Genomic DNA, 26,558 nt, shown 5'->3' with positions numbered 1-26,558 from the left:
GCGAAATTACCCGCCAATGACCTCCTTTCGTTGATACAACGACAATTTTGATTGGTTTATATTCTCCCATATTTTTTTACAGATAAATTTTTGACCAATCAATAGTATCGTTTGTTTTGGGTTCTTTTTCCACCATTATTTCCCTCGTGTTTGTAACAAATTGTTACAGGGTGAGTAATTTATGAACCATGCAGAGTTAATTTTGTATAAAAGACAGTTTCATTGAATATCAGACTATCAAACTTGTAATCAGAGTTAGTAAAACATAGTTGATGATATACGTCATTCGATGGTAGAAGTTCGACAGTCCTTCAAGGATGAAGACTGACAACACGTGCATGTGTGATGTTAATAGCCTGTCCACTTCTCTAAAGAGAATACCAATTGATGTCCTTACACAGACCCTGAAACATTCAGTATTAATGTGTAAATAAAAGAGTAAAGTTAATACGGAAAAAGAGAACGAATCGTGTATAATAGACTCGGTTACGTCTTGCAGCACGTGATCGTGACTGGTCAAGAGATCTCTGAGAGTGATGGACAAATAGCTTGCAGGGTGCAGTTCGTCTTTCAAGAAAAGAGATATTCCGTAATGAAAACCATGTTAATGTAATGGTATGTTCACTTTATGTTGCATTTCAGTCTCAATCAGTTGTTTCAAAGGTTTTTGAAATACACGAGTAAAATGCACAATGCCAGCCACCCAGGTTTGCATCACAGGGTTTTGACACAATGAGCAAACTGAGGTTTGCATGGCCCTGCCAATTTGTTTCTTCTTGCTTCGGGTTTCTTTAATCATGTTTTTCCCTCAGATAGACTAGGAATAGCAAAAAGTTTGATTTTTGCCACATCTATTTATTTTATTCAGCCATAAACTCTTTAATTGTATGCTTTTGTGTAATATACGATTCCTTGGATGCTTAGGCCATATTTAAAAATATGTTTCCCCTCTCCCCAACATAAATTTCAGAGGAGGGTCGTTAGGTAGGTAAAAAGTTTTTAGCCAGCAGAATTTTTATTTAGTATGAAATCCCCATGACCATAAACAAAGCCCGATACCAAAACATCATGAAGGACATTGATCGTTCCAAGTTTTCTCGTCAAACTCGTAAAGTCGGTTCTTGCATAAAGTTCTGTTTTGATTGTCACATTTAGCAATTAGGGGAAGGTGTTGATTAGTGATGTACCGATTGTTGCCGACTTTCGATTGTCGGTCGCTATAACTGAAACGATGTGAATAATAGATTGTCATTTTAAAAATCGAAAATCGCTGACGTCGGTATTTTAAAAAAAAATTATACGAATATTCCTGCCGCGACTTATCTAAAATCAAAAATGGCCGACGAAGCTGAATCATTTGATAAGATTGAATAATGTTCAACATTTCTCTTGAGAATCTTTCACTCACATGGAGACGTCGCCATTGCTGGTAAAGGCCTGCAAAATTTAGGCCTATGCTTGGTGCTTACAGTCTTTGAACATGGAGGGATCTTTATTGTGGCACACCTGTTGTGACACGGGGCCTCGGATTTTGCCTCTTACAACAAGGATGGGGTAATGAGGCTCTATTCTAACCCGAATCCCATAACGACAACAAAAGTCAAAAGATCTATCTCTATCCTGGGAAAATAAAATCGAAAGTATGGGATTATTAACTTCAAATTTCTAATTATGATTTTGGACGTCTCCATATGAGTGGAAAAATTGTCGGGAGAGACGTTAAACAAGATACAATCAATCTAATGATTTTATTTTAATTAACTTAATATCTAGGGTAAAACATAAAGTAAATCTAATATATTTATGCCATAAATTTGAAATAATTAAAATTCGATTATTTTTCGATTAATCAATCGAAAAGGTACATCCAATTAATCCGATCATCGATTAAATTTTTTTTTCCCGATTGCCCATCACTAGTGTTGATACTTTGGACAGTACTCCATGTATTTCAGAAATGCTCATTATCTAATCACTGAACATAGACATATTGTACATGATAATGGTTGATTCTTCGAACACTTGGGTTTCATTGGATTTATTCTGCCATTTATACCATATATAACACTTGAATAAAGTAAGGTAGAGTGTTGTAACTGTGGACAATGGTGTTGTTATTTTGGACATGTGGTGTTATAACTTTGGACAGTTAGTAGATTCAGTTGCTATTTATTTTGTTGCTCACTGGCATTTTAATTTTTTATGCTTTTGTTTTTGCACATTACGTTAATTTTTATGTGGTAGTGATTTTGTTTATAATTTTTTGTAACCATAGGCTTATCCCCAAGTTATCGGTAGATCTAACTTTTACCAGAGAATGTTTCAACAGCACTTGATTTTGCTGATCAAACAAAATGGATGCTGACATCTTTTACAAGGTCATTTATTTAAATCAACCAATCGAAGCTGAGTTACATGAGCGTATATAATTAGGTGTTTTGAAATATATCAAGTTCGGAAACAAGTTTGAATTGAGAACACATGGAACGTGGATATTATACTTATTGACTGTCCAAAACATCAAAACTTTCCCCTACTGAACACAACTTGCACACGTGGATGCCCTGAAGTCTCTTGTCTCTTCCCTCATCGTGTAGACATTTCTCCACCTCTATTTGTTTTTTTTTTTTTTATTGAAACCAAGGAGAATTTAGAAAATATTTGTCATTATAAAATCCTTATCTGTACCTAAAACGACCCTGAAATTTTCCAGAAGTAAATTCCCCCCCCCCCCCCCCCCCCCCCCCCCCCCCCCCGCCAGATTGACAGAATAAAAATTTTTTGGGTTGGTGTGACTTTCTCAGACTCGTACCATTGCTTTAGATAAGGGCAGGTATCGAAGACATTTCTGGTCACTGGATCTTTAATACCGCATGTAGACATAAGCAGACGATAGGGAGAAGTCATTGGATCTTTTTCCAACATAGGTCTTGCCAGAAATCGGTAGGCAGAGAGTAGAAATAAGCCTTGAAGCGAGGATCCCCCAGAAATCCCAAGATGGCGAGTGTCATCCCTTTACTTTTTTAATGTACACATGATACACCTTTTTTAAAACGACGAAAAAAGTAGATTTTATTTATATTAATTTATTCGGACACAAATAATGGAAAACTTCAATTTGCTATTTGGGAACAAATGATACTAATCTGACAACGGAGCTTTTGTGCCTTTCAGATGAAATCCCCTGATTGGTTCAATTTTTGATTAAATGAAACACTCTGGTTTTGATTTAAAGTGACTAGGGCTGTAACGGTTCAGACATTTTTAGCTCAATTGAGCTTTTCTGTTCGCCAGTTGTCCATCATCTGTCTGTAAACTTTTCACATATTCGACTTCTCCAGAACCAATGGGCCAATATTCAACCAAACTTGGCCAAATGCATTCTTGGGTGAAGGGCTTTCAAATGAAGGGCCTTGCCCCCTTCAAAGGGGAGATAGTCACAAAAATGCTTAGGGGGGGGGGTGTCATTTAAAAAAAATCTTCTCAAGAACCACTGAGCCAGAAGAGCTGAAATTTACTTGAAAGCTTCCTGACATAGTGCAGATTCATGTTAGTTAAAATCATGGCTCCTGGGGGTAGGATGGGGCCACAAAAGGGGATCAAAATTTTACATACAAATATATAGGGAAAATTTTTGAAAAAAATCTTCTCAAGAATCACTGGGCTAAAAAAGTTTATATTTACATAAAAGCTTCTTGACATAGTGCAGATTCAATTTTGTTAAAATCACGGCCCCCGGAAGTAGCTTAGGGCAACAATAGGGGATCGAAGTTTTACATGCGTATATTTTGGGAAAGTCTTTAAATATGGGCCAAGGTGAGCGATGTGGGCCATGGGTCTCATGTTATTTTACACCTTTGATCCTTCTATTTTCTTAATTGTTAGTACAGTCATGAAGTAATGGGTTGGTATTTGCCATGCAGTATTCGGGTAATGCATCAGGTTTTTAATGTTTAGGCAGTATTGATACACTGCAAATATATTAAAAACAAAGTTTAATATTATAGGTGTATTATAAGAAATGTATGTATTGAGAATTTTATGAGATTCTTTCATTGTTGGTGAGTGGTTCATTTGGTGATGCAGTTATTTGACCCTTTTAATTTGCGTTTACTATGAAACAAAACCCATCATTTATGATACAGGTGTGTCAAGTAAAAGGAGCATGCTACTAACTTGCAGGGAGGTTTAAAGTGGGAGATTTATCCCATACGTTGCACCCTGAAGGTGTGGCTGTAGGCATGATATCATTGCCTGACAGTTTCCAAGAGAAGCAGCCAAGATCTGCAGTCAAGGATTAATGGATCTTGTAAATTTGGGTATAACCTTCTGGACAGAAAAAAAACCCATACTGTAGAGTAAATGGGGTGTGTGCGTTGTATACATTGATCATCGTGAGACAGCGTGTGTCTGTTATAATGAACTCCTTTTAATGAAAAGATTAAGCAGTTGATGATTTTCTTCCTGCAGGGACAAGACAGATATGGCAGATCCTACAGAACCACAGTAAGTTTTTGTTTATGTACAATGCATAGATTTTACAAGTGAAATGTTGAAACATGGTAAGAAATGTTGAAACATGGTAAGAAATGTTAACCTTTGTAAATGAATGCTACAGAATCTGAATGTGAATATTTGCACTGTCTGTGGTGTATCCTGCATGTATTGATCAATAACTGGTATTGATCGGGATAAATGAACAGGCTAGGTGTATTGGGTGTCATTGACACATGTAAACAGCTGTGTATAACATTGTAGAAAGCCATCTGATAATCCCGAGGAAGTCGAAGAGGTTGAGGAGGAGGAGGAAGAAGGTAAGGCAACTGTGTTCAAAGGGAGGTAACTCATACAGCAAGACTCCTTGATTTGCGAATTAAATGTAATTGAAAAGGGGAGAAGGGATTGATTGATTGTGTCTTGCTTTAGTTTTTGTTTTCCTTTCTACTTGATATAGTGTAAATGTCTCTTAAGACCTTTTTTAAAGGGATCTGGGTGGATGATCTGAAATCTTCAAAACTATTAATTATGTTGAAATCTTTCTGAAAGTGAATTTTATGAACAGTACATGTAAATTGACAGAGGTTCATGGGGATACTCCAGCTGAATTGGCCAGTCAGATAATGCAGAATCCCCAGGTTCTGGCCAGTCTACAGCAGCGCCTCGGCAGTATGGTGGGGGCAAGCTCTGGCTATATTCAGAGGTACAAGAAAATAAAATCAGCTGTTATGAAATTTATTTTTAAATATTCTGAACAGAGGAAGTATTTGAAAGGTTAGTGGTATGATGACTTGTTCTTTTAATTACAGTTTGCCAAAGTCGGTCAAACGACGAATCAAAGCCTTGAAGAAATGGCAGTTTGAGGCAGCGAAGATAGAAGCTGACTTCTACAAAGAAGTTCACGAGTTAGAATGTAAATACGCATCAAAATATACACCATTATATGAGAAGGTTAGTGTGGAATTTGTATATTCAGGAATTTGTAGGTAGCCAAGATTTTGTCAATAAGTTGAAGAGGAATTCATTTTTAAGTTTCATATGATCTGTGAAAACTGTCTAGGCAGTATCACATGTTCCAGAAGGTGACAAAAGTGAGGAAATTGTCTGCAGTAATAGATATTTTTAAAAAAAAAGAGTAATTCAGCTGCTAATGAATTTTTCCAAAGAGTAAAAAGTATGGATTCCAGTTGAGACCTCAATGGATCAGTTACCTGTTTTCAATAACTTTTAACATTGACCATAACGTTTTAATGGATGGTGATAGGGCCTTCATATTTCACATATTCTTTGTGACTTTTGGTACCAAAATTTTTGACTGTGTGATCTTGATCTTGGGGTTTGACTTATTTTTGAAAAACTTCCACCTTGTCCATAACTTTTGAATGATTGGTGATAGGGATTTCATATGTGTATTGCTTTAGACGCAACCTTTCTTTACTTAGGTAGCAAATTTTTTTTTACTTCATGACTGTTACTTTGGGGCTTGATCTACTTTTGAAAAACTTCAACCTTGGCCTTAACTTTTGAACAAGTAGCTCTAGGGCTTTCATATTTCACATGTGTATTCCTTGTAACAATATCTTCCTTTTGGTACCAAAAATGTTTGACCACATGATCTTGGAGTGCAACATACTTTTCAAAAACTTAACTTTAATAGGCCATAAATTTTGAATGGTTGATGATAAGACTTTGATATTTCACGTGTATTGCAGTGTTCGAAATTAGTTTTAAACTTGGTACAGATCACGGGTCTATGCCAAAACAAAATGATATAGACCTCATCGAATTGGCTTAGACCACAACATTGAAAAAAAATATCACAAATAAAAGCATTTTCATTTATTTCTAATGTACTAAGAAAGCATATTTTCTTTACATTTCCATAACAATATCTTCCTTTCCTCACACCATTTATCAGACATCGACTGACCATGTAAGGTCCTTTGGGATAACTTTTATTGCTTTAAATCTGGAAAATCGGCATAGAGAATTTCGTCTATCTCTATTACAATTGACATAGACCAATGTCATTTGACCTAGAATTGGTCTATGGTTAATTTCGAACACTGGTATTGTGACAAAACCTTTCTTTGGGCGTCAGAATTACTGTAGATTTCTTATTGTACATGAGTACTTAATATGGCAAAATGACTACAAGTCAAATCGTGTGAACATGAATTTGCATGTGGTTTGTTAATCAAGTGTTCTTGCATGTATTTTTTAAACAACAGAAAAATAGAAGTGAATAATTTTGTTTTGCGAGTGATGCCTCTTGCGAAATTACGCAAAAATAAATTCCTTATGTATATTTAGGAATCTACAGTACCTTACTGCGGTACTGGGGCATCAGTGTTTCACAAACACATCTTGTTTATGTATATTTAGGAATCTACAGTACCTTACTGCGGTACTGGGGCATCAGTGTTTCACAAACTCATCTTGTTTATGTATATTTAGGAATCTACAGTACCTTACTGCGGTACTGGGGCATCAGTGTTTCACAAACTCATGTTGGTTATGAGTTAGTGGTTCTGCTACTTGATAATGCATTACGAACGGTTGACATTGACTAACTTCTCCGTTCATGCATTAACATGTTAACGTTGATGTAATCAGGGGTCAACATTAATGTTTGTCCGCTTGTCCGGTACCAGTGGAAAAACATTTCGGACAAGTGAATATTGATGGGCACTTGTCCGATTGGACAAGTGCTTTTTTTATGTAAAGAAGTCTCTAAACAATTTTGTGAAAAGTTTATCGGTAGTTGAGAGTCGGAAGTACATGTGTAATGTATGGAAAATGAACTTCGATCCCGATATCAATCGCTATGTAAACTAGTCGAGTCAAACTCAATCTGGATTGGTGTTCACTTATTGTGTACTACTTTCAATCATCCATGGATCTTACAGTCATTGATTCAAGACAGGAAGTCTAGATAAAATTTTGTTTTATGTGTTTGTTGTTTTTATCAAGAGAATAAGATATAAAAAAAATCAATCAAGCAGGTATAAAAATAGACTATATATTAAGTAAATTAAATACAGTTTTCAAGTTGACAATATTAGATCCTTTTTTTGAAGTTGAAGTTCGGACAAGTAAATATCTTTGTAACTTGTCCGAATGGACAAGTAGGGAAAAAAGTTAATGTTGAGCCCTGAGTAATGTTCAAATTGTTGCGACTGGTCACATACTCGGTAAAGCATCTCTAAGTAGTCTTGTCTAAGGCTAGAGGGTTTATTTGGAGTATTTTTAAAAGAATCTAGAATGTCAATATGTCAATTCCAACATGTCTATCTGTCCATGAGTATATGTATTGGTTTGTCAACACATCGGTGTGACATTGCTACGTACTGTTGACGTGTTGATTAGTCAATGTGGATGTATATATACAAGTGCGGTGAAGATGTGGATAATCTTCACACCAATGATAATCCCCAGAGTAGAAATGCATTCTTTAATTGCATGTGATTATTAAATAGTTCAGAGCAGGATTACATTTTGTACATTCCAATTGAGCCAATAATTTAATTTTCAGAGGAAAACAGTGATTACGGGTAGTGTAGAACCAAATGATGATGAATGTGACTGGCCAAGTGATGAAGAAAAGGAAGATGAACAATTATCGGTAAAGAACCCTGCGGTAAACACATTACGCAATAGGGACCTGTTGTACGAAAGATTTGAAGATAATGATCAAAATTTTTTAAAGAAGTTTTTTTACCAGCAAACATCACTAAGAAATTCAAAAGAGAGAGTGAGAACTGTGTCCATGGTTGTTCTTTCTTTAGATATAGAAATCATAATCGCCAATAGATACAATTTTGATCTTATTCATTACATGTTTTGTAAAATGGGTCCCATTTCTAGAAATCTTTAGCTTTGTTGAACAAAACATTTTGTAGATCTCCACTTTCTTTGTATTTGAAATGATATAAAAGATTTACAGTTGTGTTTCTATGTATTTAAAGTAGAAAATCGGCATAAAAGTCAAATATTACCAATAGATTGTTAGAAGACTATTGAAAGATCTGTTTTTGGTAGACAAGTATGTGATTTCCTTCATCGTAAATGGGGGCAAAGGTTTGTGTTCACATTTTATATCTTGTTAATATTGATATTGTAGGAAGATATGAAAAATAAAGCAAACGTAGAGGAAAAAGAAAAAGATGATAAGGACAAGAAGGAGGGTAAGCTACACATGTTTAAATATGATAAAAATAGAATACAGATATGAGATGGACTAAGGTCAGACCTGATGTAAGATTGAATATAGATTTATTTGAAAACATTCTCAAAAATGAAGAAAATTTTCAAAGACCTTATTTGTTAAAAAATTTCTTCAGCACACTCAATTTCTTCTGTCCAGGAGCAACTGTGTTCTTGATATGATTCTTTTTACAATTTTGATATTGCTTGTAAAAATTACTGTTGATGATGATGTGAATTGTCTCGGTAGCTGATGGTTAGATGACAGGGAAGCTATGATGTTGTAATTTGCGTCTGACTGGTAGTTATGGCGACAGTTGCCTACTGTCAATATGTCAAACTGCTGAATTGTAGACAACTTCTCTCTGACTGCTTCCACATCATCCACATCAAGACACACACTTCAGGCCACATTTAAAAATATGTTTGTTTCCCCTCTCCCGACCCTAAATTGCAGAGGAAGGTCGGTAGGTAGGTAAAAAGTTTTTTTTTTTTAGCTAGCAGAATTTTATTTATTATGAAATTCCCATAACCATTAACAATGCCCGATACCAAACGTCGTGAAGCACATCATCCATGTTTCCTCATCAAACTCGTATAGTCAGTTCTCGCGTAAATTCTGCTTTGATTGTCACGTTTTGCAATTAGGGAAGGTGTCGATATTTCGGACAGTACTTCATGTATTTTGGAAATGCTCATTATCTAACCATTAAACTTAGGCATTGGACTACATGTATACATATTGGTTGATTCGACGAACATTGGGTTTCATCAGAATTTTCTCTGCTATTTATGCCACATACTAACACTTAAATAAAGTTAGGGAGAATGTTGCAACTATGGACAATGGTGTTAGTTTTGGACACATGGTGTTATAAAATTGGTAAACTCGGTTGCTGTCTTTTATTTATGGTTCACTGACATTTTATGCTTTTGTTTTTTGCACATTATCTTAATTTGTATATGATAGTGATTTTGATTATATTTTTAAATGATATCGGTAGATCTAGTTTACCAGAAAACGTTTCAACGGGACTTGATTTTGCCGATCAAACAAAATGGATGCTGACATCAACCAATCAGAGCTGAGTTACACATGTGCATATAATTAGGTGTTTTCCAGTTTGTAAATATAGCATTAGTTCAGAAATAAGTTAAATTGAGAATGCTTCTGATTGACTGTCAAAAATATCGCATCCGTCCGAAATATCAACACTTTCCCCTACTGAAGAATACAACTTGCACACTGGATGCCCCGAATTCTCTTGTTTCCTCGCTCCTCGTATAGACAACATTTCTCCATCTCGATCTTGCAGATCACTAGTCCGAATTGCGAGCCGAATTCAATGTTAAACTCACTTGTAACTAATCAATAAAACAATCATGATTCTTGTACTTATTAATATCGATTAAAAGAAAATATCAATCCAAAATTCGATATTAAACAGAAACCAACAGTTGTAGTCAACCGAATTTTCACTGCCATTTGAGCAAACGAGTCTCGTGACTCAAAACAAAGCTCGACAGTTTGATAAAATGTTTTCAAGAGACTGTTTATGTGATGAAAGAACCCATAAAATCGATATTAGTAAGTACAAGAAGAATCGTTTTATTGATTAGTTATGAGCTTAAAATTGAATTCGGCTTGTAAGTATTTGAAATCAGCCAGAGAATGCCGCCTCCAGCTGGAGGCGGCGAAATTTCTAGATTTCGGACCAGAACACCTCCTGTATTCGTATTATTATTTTTTAATTTTGGATCGAAACCAAAGAAGATATAGAAAATTTTTGTCATTATAAAATACTGATCTGCACCAGAAACGACCTTGAAATTTTCTTAAAATTAAAAAAAAAAACTTCACCAGAATGGCGTAATAAAAACTTATGGGTCGGTGTGAATTTTCAGACTCGGTCGGGCGAGGGGAAACAAACAATATTTTTATTTTGGCCTCATAGAGAAATGCTTTAATGGGGCATGGACATGATTTGAGCTGAAAATTTTATTTTTTCATTTTTAACTATGCTTAACTAAGGGCTGTTCCAGAAATGATCAAATGGGGGGGTCGGGCGACAAATGATATTTTTTTGTGTGGGTGGTCGTATTTTTTCATATTTTAATTGGTCCGTGGTGGGATTGTTAATAAAATATTTATTATGGGTAGTGGGTAGTTTCTATTGTTTTATTTTGTGCCACGTGGGTGTTGAGTTTTCAGAATATTTTTATTGTCGCTCTTGTCGTGTTGGTTACAAAACGTCGGAGGGAAAATTGAAAACGTGCTTTCGAAATGCTGCTTTCGAAATCGAAAGTAACATAGAACTATTCGAGTTGTCGCTCTTTGCAGCCCATAACTTTCCATTACGGCACTCTTCAAATTAGAGGCTCGTTTAATAGGGTCCCTTTGGACGTGATGGCGGCGCGGCGAACTCTGTTCTGTAGACTATTACAGTTTACAGTGCATCGATTTTGGGAATATTTTGAAACCAATAGGTATTCCGTTTTCTAATAAAAATAAGCAAACCTTAGTTGATTTATACGAGGGTACCGATGCGTTATATTTATCAGTCGGTGTGATGGTGATATAGAGGCCTCCGGACGCGGGCTCCATTAGAAGACGAACGATTCGTGGAAAAACATATCCATACCCATTTCATGATAATAGCATCGTTTGGACTCCCAGTCTTTCCAACATTCCCGCCATAGATGCCTTTGATTGTTGATGTGACATCGTTTCTTCAGAACTACTGTGATACAATGTCGCACAGGCATTACCGCGTCATTGACTAGAATGTTTGTCCCGAAAACCTCGCGAGATTTGTACCGTTTTCATTTTTAAAAATATTTTTGTGGTGGGTCTGGTTAGTTTTTTTTTTTTTTTTTATTAGATGGGTCATTGTAAAATGAGTTTATTAATTTGATGGGTCATGGGGTAATTTTTAATTTTTTTTTATGGGTGCTTGGTATATACAAAAGGTGCCTCCCGACCCCCCCCCCCCCCCCATGTATTTATTTCTGGAATAGCCCTAAGGTATTTCTTGTGGTTTGTCAGCAAAAATTTGAATGTCAGTTGTTGAGGTACATGGTAGATACAGAGCTCACAATTCTTTGTTATGTGAACAAGGCTAGTGCAATGTTTCTGTTTATATCAGTTAAATACACCAGTAAAAGTTTTCTTTAAACACAATTTAATAGTTTCTAGTGTTTAGCACATCTCATTTTGTTATAAACATGCTATTTTCTATTAAGCAATCTATATGTAAAAAAAAATATATCGTGACACGAGCCTTATTTACATAAAGGATTGTTAGTGCTGTATCTCACTTGTAACTCAATAACTGATATTAAAATTTTGACTGACCATTAGAAATACTATAGTTAAGCATTGTAAACAATAAAAATGGAGAAATAGAATTTGAAAATTTTCAGCTCAAATCGTGTCCATGTCCCTTTTAAAAACAAGTAGAATTGTAATAAAGAATGTAGTAATTCATACAATTAAAGTCTCATATCTTTTGCTCTAATATATAACTTCTTGAAAACTGTCATAGTGGTTTTTTTTATTTTACAAAGGAACTTATTGTATGAAAGAAGATTCAAATTATCCCAAACAGGTGTTATCCCAATTTGTCTTACACCTGGCAGTTATTGCAGGAAGTAAATAAAACCAGTCACCAAACCAACTTGAAAGTTTTTTTTTCATCATTAGTTATAGTGTAATATTCTTTGTCAAAGTTAATAGTTTAATTTAAAGGTCACTTGTTTAAAGACCCAAAAAAAAACACTGTATGGTTGCTCCACGGATGACTGAATGTGAGCAGAGCTTATCCATGGTCAATGTTATTTACCTGGAATTTACCTGGCCAAGAGATCAGTTGTTGTGTATATTTTTATGATATACACAGGAAATTTCTCAGGTTATTACAAATTATGCTTAGTGTCTTGATTTGTGCAAAAAAAATAATTAAAAGTTCTACCTACATGCATACCGCATTTCTATTTCCCGTAAACCTTCAAACTTGGTCATATTTATGCATTGCAAATGACAGGTTTAACCCATTTCTAAACATTTGCTTTTTAAAACTTCTAATTAAATTGTTATATATCGTATGTAAATAATTTCCTAAATATAATATTACCCGGCGTGTCCTGGGAGTTCGCGGTGTCGTGGGTGTAGTACGTAAAATATCCATGTTTCGAGAGAATGAATAAATCCAAGTAGATCTGTGTACATGTACAACCAAATGAAGAATGGTCAAGATAACCCTCAATATGGGCCGTCTGTAGGGTTTCTGTAGCTGTAGTGTTTGCGTAATGGTGGTATCCCAAACAGAAGCTGACATGAAGTCTCTCAATATAACCATTATACATGTTGATGGGCTGCGCCAATAAAGAATTGTTCATGTTTTTATAAATATAAAGCCACAATAAATCATTAATAGAAAATATTCCAATAACTTTGTTTGTTTTTTTTTTTTTTTTTTATTATTATTATTGTTTGATTTCTGATTGTTTAATCTATAATACATGTATAAAGATGGAGAGAGAAAATACGATGATAAATTGCATTGTATAGGGGACGTTAGAAATTAAAATATTCTAGGTGCGAGTCAATGCTATCAAAACTCAGGTATACTGGGGCTTTCCTCGAGATCTGAAGACTGCCGATCATCATTAGCCATGATTGTTATCAAAACATCTTTCTCAGGTAGCTGTAGACCACCGTCTCTGCAAACGTCAATCAATCTAAGCTCTATTGTTAAAAGTTTGATTGACCAGCGGCTTATCATTGATCGCGACACAGGTAAAATTTGGGGGCGTTAACTTAAAGTTGGGTCTTTAAGTGCAGAAAGCTATAAAAGAGAAAGGATGGTTGGTGGTAGATTTGCTGAAAGGGTCACTAAAATTATGATTGTAATTGTTTAAAAGAGAAAACCAGACAGAAATAAGTTGGACTTAATTAAATAGTCATGGTATTGGATTGAATACATGTGTATTTGTAAATATTAAGGAAACTGCATGAATTTATTTGGTAAAGACCCTTTATGCCCCTGTAATCAGGAGATTCGGAGGCATAGTTTGATCACAAAAAACTTCTACCTTGGACATCACTTTTGATTGGTTACTTAGATCTAGAGATTTGATATTTCGCATGTGTAATGCTTGTGACAAGACCTTTCATTTGGTACCGAAATGTTTAACCTCATGACCTTGACCTTCGAGTTTGACCTACTTTTTAAAAACTTTAATGTTGGCCATAACTTTTAAGTGCTTAGTGCAAGGGTTTTCACATCTTATTTTTTGGTACCAGAATTTGCTGTCACATATTCTTTTTCTTCTTTTTTTTACTACAAAAAAAAATTTGATATAAAATCATTATTGCATTAGAATGGAAAATTTACTGTTGATGAAGATGTGAATTGTCTGGATAACTGTTAGTGTGATGACAGTGTAGCTGTTGATGAAGATGTGAATTGTCTAGATAACTGTGAGTGTGATGACAGTGTAGCTGTTGATGAAGATGTGAATTGTCTAGATAACTGTGAGTGTGATGACAGTGTAGTTGTTGATGAAGATGTGAATTGTCTAGATAACTGTGAGTGTGATGACAGTGTAGCTGTTGATGAAGATGTGAATTGTCTAGATAACTGAGTGTGATGACAGTGTAGCTGTTGATGAAGATGTTAATTGTTTTGATAGCTGATAGTTTGATGACAGGGAAGCTATGATGTTGTAATTTGCGTCTGACTGGTAGTTATGGCGACAGTTGCCTACTGTCAATATGTCAAACTGCTGAATTGTAGACAACTTCTCTCTGACTGCTTCCACATCATCCATATCAAGACACACACTTCATAGAGAAATGCTTTAATGGGGCATGGACATGATTTGAGCTGAAAATTTTATTTTTCCATTTTTAATGTTTAGAATGCTTAACTAAGGTATTTCTTGTGGTTTGTCAGCAAAAATTTGAATGTCAGTTGTTGAGGTCAGTGATTTTTCTACATTTTTTACAAGGGTCCTGTGGCTTTCGAATTGGAAAAAATTGGCAACATTTCAGTCAAATTGGGAAAAGTCAATTTTATCGTAAATAAGTTTTAAAATCATATCAAACATTATATTATCTTTATTTTACACATCAAATTTTCTTTAACCTTCTAAAATTTTCAACTTTTATATCCAAATCATCATTGCCATAACTTTTTGTTAAGGGGACTGGTTCACGATTTTTGATAAAAATATTTTTCATTTTTGATGTTAAACATTAGAAATGTAGCTCATTTAATGTTGACAGCCAAAATTGACCTTCTGAATGCAAGAATAAATGTAATATTTTAGCCTTAAATATGTGTTATGTAAACAAAGACTCGAGTCTTTTTATGTAAACAAACAAACAAGTGAACTATTGATTTTGTAATATAATGCATCTTAATTTTGCATAGTCACAAATTTTAACTTTTAGATGACACATTTCACCCCAAAAATGCTTGAAATGTGAGAGATATGATAATACTTAGATCGATATCCATTTCTTTTGAAAAATTCATAAGCAATAGCATACCGCAATCTTTGTTTACAAAACAAATAAACTCTCTAAAATGAGCTTCTGTGATGATGTATCACCTTAATTTTCATGTGAAATCCTTCAAACACATTAGACAGATTTTGATCATTAAAAGTCAAAAACAAAATTTTGGGTAAAATCGTGAATCAGTCCCTTTAAATCTTATGTATATAATTCACATCGATGTTTACTTTATTCAAATACGTTTTCCTTTCATGATTTTATTGTTGGGGAAAATGCAAGCTAAATTGGGAAAAAATTGGCAATTTTTAGGAGGGGAAAGGGCCAAAATTCGGACCCAAAATGGGCCTTAAAAAATCACTGGAGGTACATGGTAGATACAGCTCACAATTCTTTGTTATGGAAACAAGGCTAGTGTCATGTTTCTGTTTACATAAGTTAAATATACTAGTAAAAGTTTTTGACCCTGTGACCTTGACATGAGTTTGACCTACTTTTTGAAAACTTTAACCTTGCTAATAACTATTGAACAGTAAGTGCTAGAGCTTTGATATTTCACATGAGTATTCCTTGTTTCAAGATCTTTCCGTTGGTATTGAACCTTTTGACCTTGACATTTGACCTACTTTAAAAAATTTTTTTTTACATTGGTCATAACTTCTAAATGGTAAATATTGGAGCTTTCATATTGTACATGAGCATTTCTTTTGACAAGAGCTTTCTACTGGTACCAAGATATTTGCCCTTGTGACCTTGGCCATCTTCGGAATTGCCCATTATTGGGGGCATTTATGTTTCACAAACACATCTTGTTCTTTCTTTTTTTTAATATTACAAAAAAAAAAATAATATAAAGTCATTATTGCATTAGAATGGAAAATTTACTGTTGATGAAGATGTAAATTGTCTGGATAATTGTTAGTGTGATGACAGTGTGGCTGTTGATGAAGATGTGAATTGTCTAGATAACTGTGAGTGTGATGACAGTGTAGCTGTTGATGAAGATGTGAATTGTCTAGATAACTGTGAGTGTGATGACAGTGTAGCTGTTGATGAAGATGTGAATTGTCTAGATAACTGTGAGTGTGATGACAGTGTAGCTGTTGATGAAGATGTGAATTGTCTAGATAACTGTGAGTGTGATGACAGTGTAGCTGTTGATGAAGATGTGAATTGTCTAGATAACTGTGAGTGTGATGACAGTGTAGTTGTTGAGGAAGATGTTAATTGTTTTGATAGTTGATAGTTTGATGACAGGGAAGCTATGATGTTGTAATTTGCGTCTGACTGGTAGTTATGGCGACAGTTGCCTACTGTCAATATGTCAAACTGCTGAATTGTAGACAACTTCTCTCTGACTGCTTCCACATCATCCATATCAAGACACACACTTCATAGAGAAATGCTTTAATGGGGCATGGACATGATTTGAGCTGAAAATTTTATTTTTCCATTTTTAGCTCACCTGTACCGAAGGGTTAAGTGAGCTTTTCTGATCACATTTTGTCCGTCGTTTGTCTGTAAACTTTTCACATTTTCGACTTCTTTTCCAGAACCACTGAGCCACAAAAGCTGAGATTTATATGAAAGCTTTCTGATATAGTGCAGAACTTAAATTGTTAAAATCATGGCCCCCGGGGGTCGGATGGGGCCACAATAGGGGATCAAAGTTTTACATACAAAAATATAGGTAAAATCTTTAAAAATCTTCTTTTCAAGAACCACTCAGCCAGAAAAGCTGATATTTACATGAAAGCTTTCTGACATAATGCAGATTCAAGTTTCTTAAAATCCTGGCCCCCCGGGGGTCGGATGGGGCCACAATAGGGGATCAAAGTTTTACATGCAAATATATAGGGACAATCTTTAAAAATCTTCTCAAGAACCACTGAACCAGAAAAGCGGATATTTACATGAAAGCTTTCTGACATAGTGTAGATTCAAGTTTGTTCAAATAATGGCCCCTGGGGGTAGGATGGGGCCACAAGGGGGGATCAAAGTTTTACTTACAAATATATAGGAAAAATCTTTAAAAAATCTTCTTCTCAAGAACCATTGGGCCAAAGAAGTTGACATTTACATGAAAACTTTCTGACATAGTGTAGATTCAAGTTCGCAAAAACCATGGCCTCCAGGGGTAGGTTGGGGCCATAATAGGGACTACAGTTTTACATGCAAATATATAGGGACAATCTTTAAAAATCTTCTCAAGAACCACTGAACCAGAAAAGCGGATATTTACATGAAAGCTTTCTGACATAGTGTAGATTCAAGTTTGTTCAAATAATGGCCCCTGGGGGTAGGATGGGGCCACAAGGGGGGATCAAAGTTTTACTTAAAAATATATAGGAAAAATCTTTAAAAAATCTTCTTCTCAAGAACCATTGGGCCAAAGAAGTTGACATTTACATGAAAGCTTTCTGACATAGTGTAGATTCAAGTTCGCAAAAACCATGGCCTCCAGGGGTAGGTTGGGGCCATAATAGGGACTACAGTTTTACATGCAAATATATATGGAAAGTCTTCTGATATGGACCCATGTGAGCGATGTGGCCCATGGCCCTCTTGTTAATGTTTAGAATGCTTAACTAAGGTATTTCTTGTGGTTTGTCAGCAAAAATTTGAATGTCAGTTGTTGAGGTACATGGTAGATACAGAGCTCACAATTCTTTGTTATGGAAACAAGGCAAGTGTCATGTTTCTGTTTACATAAGTTAAATATACTAGTAAAAGTTTTTGACCCTGTGACCTTGACATTAGAGTTTGACCTACTTTTTGAAAACTTTAACCTTGCTAATAACTATTGAACAGTAAGTGCTAGAGCTTTGATATTTCACATGAGTATTCCTTGTTTCAAAACCTTTCCATGGGTACCAACATTTTGGCCCTTTGACCTTGAAGTTTGACCTACATTTTGAAAATTTTAACCTTGCTGATAACATTTGAACAGTGAGTGCTAGAGCTTTCATATTGCACATGAGCATTTCTTTGTGACAGGATCTTTTTACTGGTACCACAGTGATTGGGAAGGCCCTGCGCCATAGTCCCAGTCAGGTGAAAATTGGCGCATTAAATTATTTAATTCATGCGACAAAGTGCGCATTCATTATCGATTATAACTTACGTTTTTTTCTCTAGAAGTGAATTGGGTATGACTTACTTTTTTTTGTACTTTCATTTTTAATTCCTATGTATTCTGATACACCGAATCTCATTGGTTGAAGCAATACGTACGAATCAAAATAGATAACCAATAAACTATTTCCTCTTACACCACATCTCATCACGTCTTCTTATATGCTTATTCCCTAGCGTTTAAGCTTCGGAAGTCCAAGGACATATATAGAAACAACAGAAAATGGGGGGAAAATAATGGGAAAAAACGAGAGACCGTCTTCAAATACCAATACCGATAAAGGCATTATACCGTTGAGAAGGGGACATTGAAACAAAGAAGAAACATTTTCAAGAGTGGTGGAAAAGATCGTGGTCATGGTTCAGTTTCAATTAAAACAATAATGTTCCATTGCTCATTTGCTATTTATTGAAAATGGCCATTCAAAATATGTTGATGGCCCATTAAATCTGAAATTGGCCCATTAAAAACTTGAACCGTGGGGCCATAGTCCCATAGGCCATTTTGGCCTTCCCAATCACTGGTACCAAGATGTTTGTCCTTGTGACCTTGGCCATTTTTGGAATTGACCATTATCGGGGGCATTTGTATTTCATAAACACATCTTGTTTGGTACCAGAATTTGCTGTCATATTAATAGTATTTCACAAACATATCCTTTTTCTTTCTTTTTTTACTACAAAAAAATAATAATAATATAAAGTCATTATTGCATTAGAATGGAAAATTTATTGGTGATGAAGATGTGAATTGTCTAGATAACTGAGTGTGATGACAGTGTAGCTGTTGATGAAGATGTGAATTATCTAGATAACTGAGTGTGATGACAGTGTAGCTGTTGATGAAGATGTGAATTATCTAGATAACTGTTAGTGTGATGACAGTGTAGCTGTTGATGAAGATGTGAATTGTCTTGATAGTTGATAGTTTGATGACAGGGAAGCTATGATGTTGTAATTTGCGTCTGACCGGTAGTTATGGCGACAGTTGCCTGCTGTCAATATGTCAAACTGCTAAATTGTAGACAACTTCTCTCTGACTGCTTCCACATCATCCATATCAAGATACACACTTCATAGAGAATTATTTAAACCAGATTTGTGTTTAGAAATAGTTGCCTTCCAAATTTCATGTGTTTGAGCTTTTCCTCTTTTTTTTTTGAAGGGGAAGATATGAAGGGAATCCCACACTTCTGGCTGACCGTGTTCAAAAATGTCGACATGTTGTCAGAAATGGTCCAGGTAAGTCTTGAGTCCATACAAACATGTACAGTAATCTTTAATTCAATGATGGCAATGAAGTGGAGCTATGATGTTGTAATTTGCGTCTGATTTGTAGCCACGACGACAGTTGCCTGCTGTCAGCATGTCGGGCTATTAAACTGCAGACAAGTGATATCTGATGGCTTAGCATGCATCTGTCTAGTCGATCTTTTCTTACATTTTAACAAGATTTCACTTTGCTTCCCAGATAAATGTGAAGCTAATATTTATACAACGTAAAACAATTTAATTGAGTATTTCCTTATTGTGAAAATGTTATGAACCAGGAATCTAGACTTATCTTGGATAGATCTTTCTAGATGGATGTGTGGAGTTAATATATGTACAATAAATAGTTTGATGAAGTGTTTCCTTATTTTAAAAATGTTACATTTCAGGATCATGATGAGCCAATTTTACAACTCCTACAGGATGTTCAAGTCAAATTCTCAGAAGCAGACTCCATGGTGAGTGTTCTAATTTTAGATTTTAATTGAATTCCTTGTTAGTATTAAGTATACAGTCCTCCTAAAGCATTACCTGGAAATTCAGTTTTTCCTTCAAATCCATCAAGGCTTTAGAATTGGAGAACTCGCAGCTTTGATATTAAAGAATTTTGAAAGAAAATTTGACTAATGTGTACACTTTTTCATTTCTTATTTCAGGGATTTACGTTAGAATTTCACTTTGATACCAATGACTACTTCACAAACTCTGTTTTAACGAAGCATTACTCGATGAGATCGGAACCAGATGAGGAAGACCCTTTTTCCTTTGAAGGCCCAGAAATAGTCAAATGCAAAGGGTAGGTAATTGGTATTTCTGGAGAGTTAGTGGACATGTATCTATCTATCTAGCATATATAAATTTTGTTGATGGATGTTCTGATTTTTGTGTCACTTGAGATTACTATGGCTGCTATCCTTTTCATCTGTTTGTCCATTTGTTCCATTCTTAAAGGGACTGGTACGATATTTGATAAGGGCTGTTCCAGAAATGATCAAATGGGGGGGTCGGGCGGCAAACGATATTTTTTTGTGTGGGTGGTTGTATTTTTTCATATTTTAATTGGTCCGTGGTTGGACTGTTAAAAAAATATTTATTATGGGTAGTGGGTAGTTTCTATTATTTTATTTTGTGCCACGTGGGTGTTGAGTTTTCAGAATATTTTTATTGTCGCTCTTGTCGTGTTGGTTACAAAACGTCGGAGGGAAAATTGAAAACGTACTTTCGAAATCGGAAATCGGAAGTAACAGAACTATTCGAGTTGTCGCTCTTTGCAGCGCATAACTTTCCATTACGGCACTCTTCAAATTAGAGGCGCGTTTAGTAAGGTCCCTTTGGACGTGATGGCGGCGAACTCTGTTCTGTAGATTATTACAGTTTACAGTGCATCGATTTTGGGAATATTTTGAAACCAATAGGTATTCCGTTTTCTAATAAAAATAGGCAAACCTTAGTTGATTTATACGAGGGTACCGATGCGTTATATTTATCAGTCGGATCGGTGTGATGGTGATATAGAGGCCTCCGGGCGCGGGCTCCATTAGAAGACGAACGATTCGTGGAAAAACATATCCATACCCATTTCATGATAATAGCATCGTTTGGACTCCCAGTCTTTCCAACATTCCCGCCATAGATGCCTTTGATTGTTGATGTGACATCGTTTCTTCAGAACTACTGTGATACAATGTCGCGCACAGGCATTACCGTGTCATTGACTAGAATGTTTGTCCCGAAAACCTCGCGAGATTTGTACCGTTTTCATTTTTAAAAATATTTTTGTGGTGGGTCTGGTTAGTTTTTTTTTTTATTAGATGGGTCATTGTAAAATGAGTTTATTGATTTGATGGGTCATGGGGTAATTTTTTATTTTTTTTTATGGGTGCTTGGTATATACAAAAGGTGCCTCCCGACCCCCCCCATGTATTTATTTCTGGAATAGCCCTAAAAATATTTTTCATTTTTAATGTTAAACATTGAAAATATAACTCATTTAATGTTGACAGCCAAAATTTTGACCTTCTGAATGCAAGAATAAAAGCAATATCTTAGCCTTAAATCTATGTTATGTAAACAAAGACTCGAGTCTTTTTATGTATACAAACAAACAAGTGAAATATAAAGCATCTTAATTTAGCATAGTCACAGATTTTAACTTTTCGATGACACATTTTATTCCTGAAATGTGAAAGATATAATAAAACTTGGATCGATATCCATTTCTTTTGAAAATTTCGTAAACAATAACACACCACAATCTTTGTTTACCAAACAAATAATAAACTATCAAAAATGAGCTTCTGTGATAATAACCTTAATTTTTATGTGGAATATTTTAAACACATTAGACAATATATTTTGATCATTAAAAGTGAAAAAGAAAATTTTGGGGAAAATTGTGAATCAGTCCCTTTAAACTTCAATGCAGATTTCAAGTGTTCTTTAAACACTCAATTTTGATAATAAGCATATTTGATAATGTGTAGTTGTTGTATGATTGGTTAAAAAGATTGTCTGGTTTTGAATAACTACCCAGGAAAGCAATTTTCCAATAAATTTGCTGAAAGAAATAAAACATTTCATTATTTAACAACCTTTGCTTTGTCTCTTGAAAGAAGTGAATTAATTTTGAAAAGTAAATAATAACTGGGATGACATGCTGCAGTGTTGTGGAAAATGTTCATTCTCACAGAGACTACTGCATAAGTGTAGGAGAGGGTAGAATGGAATCATCATCAATCCATTGTCTGTCTGTCCATCTGTCTGGATATGCTTTTGTCGAGGATTATTTTCAAGAGAATAGAGCATGGATTTCCCTGAAAATTTGTACAGTCTGTATTGTACCTACTGCAACAGAGTTCATCTTCATGTCAAAGGATGTGTTCATTCTTAACTGAGCACAACAAATTCACTATTTACCACCATCCAACATGCCCTGAGGGGGGTATCAGTGCCGTTAGGACAGTTCTAGTTTAGGTAGGAGGGAAAATCACTGTGTCGTCATCATCATCAACCAGTTTCGGTTATACAGGTCATGGATTAATCCTTATGTCGAGGGTGTGGCCTGTCTGTAGATAGGGAAAGTATATCTGAATTGTTTAAGTAGGGAAAGTTTATCTAGATTATTAAGGTAGGGAAAATTAATCTTAATTGTTTAGGTAGAGAAAGTTAATCTGAATTATTTAGATAGGGAAAGTTTATCAGAATTATTCAGAAATGAAAAATTTATCTGAATTGTTTAAATAGAGAAAGTTTAAGTGGGGAAAGATTATCTTAATTCAGACTACTTGTCAATATATATTTATATTTATTTGCAGTTGTGAAATAGATTGGAAGAAAGGTAAAAATGTGACAGTGAAGACAATAAAGAAAAAACAGAAACACAAGGGGCGGGGAACGACTCGTACAGTGACAAAAACTGTACAGAACGACTCCTTCTTCAACTTCTTCAACCCGCCACAAGGTAAACTGAAATATCCTACTTCTACTTCTTAAAGCCACCACAAGGCTGTGATTGGTCGGTGATAAGAGTGATCCTGATTGATTGATTGAATATTGTTTAACATCCCTCTCGAGAATATTTCACTCATATGGAGACGTAGTTTGATTGTTGTTTGGAAATTTCCAGAGATCTCTATTTTTTTTAATTTTTTTTTTTTTTTTATCTCTTTTAGTGCCAGAAGAGGAAGAAGGCGATATGGTATGTTTAGTCTGTTATCCAAACAACACAGGCAGCTGGCATTACGGAAACATTGGGGGAGGGGGTCTATAGGAATCACCATCTCTGTCTGTTCAAATAAATAAGTGGGGGGGGGGGGGGGGGGGGGGGGGGGGGGGGTCTATAGGAATCACCATCTCAGTCTGTTCAAATAAAAAGCTTTAAAAGCTATCATTTTATATACTTGCTGAATTTGATTTTTTGTAACTTGTACAAATGATAAGTACACAAAGATAAAAATTTTAGTGACTTTGGGGTCAAAGATGATGCACAACATATAGATATTTTGGGGACTGTTGTTGGTTTTCTTGTTTATGAAGGTATTGAAATTACCTTTATAGATATAGGGGCCAAACAATTAAAGGGCATTTCTTGACTATGTCTTCATTAGCTATCGCGTTGATACAATTTTATTGAGCTAAATTAAGGAATCAACCCTATGACATGTATTATGCCCCATGTTATATATTCAAGATTTAGATAAATATGTACTTGAAGTTGTGTAACTATCTTAAAAGGATGAGGATCTGGAAGCACTTTTAGCAGCAGATTTTGAAATTGGACATTTTATAAGAGAAAGGATTGTTCCCCGAGCGGTGCTGTATTTCACAGGGGAAGCTCTGGAACAGGAGGATGATGTGAGTGGATAACCCCCATAGAAATAGTGCTTTGTATTGGACTCGAAATCAAGGATATCAAGAAAATTTCAAATATAGCTTTTACATGTATTACAAATGAAAAACTGTATATTGTGTTAAAATGTTGAGGTTATTTTAAAATCCGAATAATATTGAAACTATAATATATAGTGATAAGTATGAGATACTTTGAAATCTAAAATAATTTATATATTTTTTCCCCTTAGTTTGATGAAGAAGGTGAAGAAGAGGTAAGTGCCCCCCATTTTTTAAAAAAAAAATTTTTTTTTTTAGAAATCACCTGCATCCATATTAATCCTTAGCTGGTAGAGTAGTTTCTCTTTTGATTGGCTTTGAGTTGTGTGCACTGAATGGTTGACACGTTTCGTGTTGATGTTGTAGGGTGAGGGAGAGGAGGGCGATTATGATGAGGATGCTGACCCAGATTATAATCCTTCGGTAAGTTTAAGGCCACACATGGTCCTCTAGCCAAGCATGATGATACAGTTATCTAGTATTAGCTGGCAGCAGCATGATGGCTGACCAGATCAGTGCCCCAGACGGCAGAATTATGGACAAGAGATGGTTAACTTCTGTAAATTTTGGTGGTTAATTGGCAAAGGAAACAGCATTATGGCTCATCTGTTATAAACTTGACAGTAATATTTTGCTGAAAATAAACATTAGATAAAGACTTTGGTATGTTTTCTTTAAGAAAACAATGATTCGTTTTCTGTATGGAAATACAAGATCAAGAGATAATTCTTGACCTGCATTTGAGAGTTACTGTACTTTAAAGGTGAAAAGTAGATTTGTGTGAAATATCTATTTTTTTTCTCTTTTAATGCAGGCTTGAATGACGGGTAATGGATTAGGTACATGAAGGGCTTATACTGGTTCTGAAATGTATCATGAATACATGTTCATGGATAAACCATAATAAGAGATAAAGCCTATATAAAAGTTCTATGATTCAGAAATGTAAATAGTTATTTATATAGTACATTTTTTGTTTTTGTTTGTTTCATGGCAGGACATGATAAGGTTTACTTGCATTTTTCATATGTTAATTGGATTTTGAAATGAAAATACCAGAGAATGAAAATAAGGCTTCTCATATGGAAAGTTTTGACAAATGACAATGTATTCATGACAAGCCGACTTTATCCAACAGAACATTATAAGCTCACAGTGTGTCTAATGAGCTGTAGAAGTTATGTGTGATAGTGAAAAAAAAAACTTGTCTGGTTGAATTTGATGAAAATGAAGAAGCTCGAATGCAGACGTTTTCTCTTGATCATGTATCTATACATTTTGTATTTCAAACATAGTGCTTGAACAATTTAGATATATATAAATAATGAAAGCTGTAACCAGGCAAGTTACATCCTGTATTGATGGATTGCATGGTCTGAAGTATGATTGCATGATGCAAGGAAGATGACTGGTTAAAACTAAATGATATCAATATCAAAGTACTGTATAGAACGTGTATGTACCCCTGCTTCGATTAGTTTGGTTGTAAGGATATTTATTGATTTTTTTCATCTTTTGGTTTTGTTTGCAACATCATTCTTTCAGGGAGGTGTAATTGCATGGCATGACCCTCAGAAATTTCTATCAAAGATCAGCTTTCAGTGAATGTTAAAATCGCACTCAATAATTTTGAGTATTGAAATGATTAATGCAAAATAATGGGCCACTTGGGATCAAAGATCTTGGGTGCATTGTTTTTGGTCTGCTCCTCAAACTTCATCTTCGACCTTGGTAATAACTCTTAAAATATACAAGATAAGAGACATCTTTTCTGACAAATTCAATGGTCAAAATTTGCAGTAGGGCCTAGCACTTCACAAACACCTTCTAATTTGCAATAGGAAAGAAATCGAAAGAAAATTGCAAGTCTTGGGATTTAATTGTGCAGTTAAAGGCTGTCCGATTGAAATCATGAATGCAGTGATACGTGATTTTAGAAATTTATAACACATATTTGTTTTTCTTTTCAGAATGACCCTAACAAGCCAACGGAGTGCAAGCAACAATGATAAATTCTTCTTAGTGACAAGTTATTTTAACAGCTTTGGTAATCTCTGGGTGCAAGACAGTGAAAAGCAAGAATCTCTTCTCCATTTAGAATCTAAAACAATTCTTTAAAATATCTGAGCAAGAAAATGGAATTGTGAAACTGTTTTGATACTTCCAGTAAAAGTAATTTAAACTGTTTCACCAACATGCGAATTCAGGAACTTCAACTCTTACATGCTCAAGATATGAAATGCTACTATTGCTTACCTCCCCCTTGGTCAGGAAGAAATTCGCACAAGACGCACAATATATTCCGACATGTTTGTGTTCATGCTTGTACATGAAGCGAGTGAAATGTGTTATTGTATTTTATTTTATTTTTTTGCTTTGTTCATAATTATTTACGAAAAGACACACATCCGATGTATACTTGTATGTATAATAATCTGTGAGGATCAACATCAGATTCCATAAATTAGTTGACTAATTTCACAAAGATGCATGTTAATGTTATTGTCGAGGAAAATAAAGAAAATCTACAGTTTGTAAA

The 26,558-nt window shown here is 34.9% G+C and overlaps 1 protein-coding gene and 5 non-coding genes across 12 annotated transcripts; all 6 read left to right on the top strand.

Moving 5' to 3' along the window:
• The first annotated feature begins 78 nt into the window (after window positions 1-78).
• On the top strand, window positions 79-26,558 carry LOC125683657 (nucleosome assembly protein 1-like 1). 7 transcript variants are annotated; one of them, XM_048925033.2, is made up of 17 exons: window positions 84-170; window positions 4,471-4,506; window positions 4,759-4,814; window positions 5,080-5,200; window positions 5,307-5,448; window positions 8,033-8,137; window positions 8,621-8,684; window positions 19,524-19,600; window positions 20,020-20,088; window positions 20,287-20,426; window positions 22,945-23,090; window positions 23,302-23,327; window positions 23,864-23,983; window positions 24,211-24,234; window positions 24,386-24,442; window positions 24,834-24,846; window positions 25,990-26,094. In XM_048925033.2, exons 2-16 carry the CDS (start codon window positions 4,484-4,486, stop codon window positions 24,837-24,839), a joined length of 1,176 nt encoding a protein of 391 aa, XP_048780990.1. In that variant the 5' UTR covers window positions 84-170; window positions 4,471-4,483; the 3' UTR covers window positions 24,840-24,846; window positions 25,990-26,094. The 7 variants fall into 7 exon arrangements, with proteins under 7 accessions (XP_048780989.1, XP_048780987.1, XP_048780990.1 ...); XM_048925032.2 differs by lacking the exon at window positions 24,834-24,846 and having other exon boundaries at window positions 79-170; window positions 8,033-8,122; window positions 25,990-26,558; XM_048925030.2 differs by lacking the exon at window positions 24,834-24,846 and having other exon boundaries at window positions 79-170; window positions 25,990-26,558.
• On the top strand, window positions 8,975-9,077 carry LOC125648548 (small nucleolar RNA SNORD16). Its single transcript, XR_007360366.1, has one exon. It is a non-coding gene; the product is annotated as a small nucleolar RNA SNORD16 (small nucleolar RNA).
• LOC125648547 (small nucleolar RNA SNORD16) lies at window positions 14,419-14,521 on the top strand. The gene has a single exon (XR_007360365.1). It is a non-coding gene; the product is annotated as a small nucleolar RNA SNORD16 (small nucleolar RNA).
• Window positions 16,484-16,586, top strand: LOC125648545 (small nucleolar RNA SNORD16). The gene has a single exon (XR_007360363.1). It is a non-coding gene; the product is annotated as a small nucleolar RNA SNORD16 (small nucleolar RNA).
• LOC125648544 (small nucleolar RNA SNORD16) lies at window positions 19,301-19,403 on the top strand. The gene has a single exon (XR_007360362.1). It is a non-coding gene; the product is annotated as a small nucleolar RNA SNORD16 (small nucleolar RNA).
• LOC125648543 (small nucleolar RNA SNORD16) lies at window positions 19,664-19,766 on the top strand. The gene has a single exon (XR_007360361.1). It is a non-coding gene; the product is annotated as a small nucleolar RNA SNORD16 (small nucleolar RNA).

This window comes from Ostrea edulis, chromosome 6 (genome assembly GCF_947568905.1).
Source record: "Ostrea edulis chromosome 6, xbOstEdul1.1, whole genome shotgun sequence".
NCBI classification, from domain to species: domain Eukaryota; kingdom Metazoa; phylum Mollusca; class Bivalvia; order Ostreida; family Ostreidae; genus Ostrea; species Ostrea edulis.
This window is presented reverse-complemented; position numbering and strand designations above follow the sequence as displayed.

Bases quoted from the DNA above. Each gene is read 5' to 3' on its own strand.
- LOC125683657 (XM_048925030.2), top strand. From the start codon at position 4,484: ATGGCAGATCCTACAGAACCACA. The intron at 5,201-5,306 runs GTACAAGAAAAT...TTTTAATTACAG, and splicing joins AGCTCTGGCTATATTCAGAG to TTTGCCAAAGTCGGTCAAAC. The intron at 24,235-24,385 runs GTAAGTGCCCCC...TTGATGTTGTAG, and splicing joins ATGAAGAAGGTGAAGAAGAG to GGTGAGGGAGAGGAGGGCGA.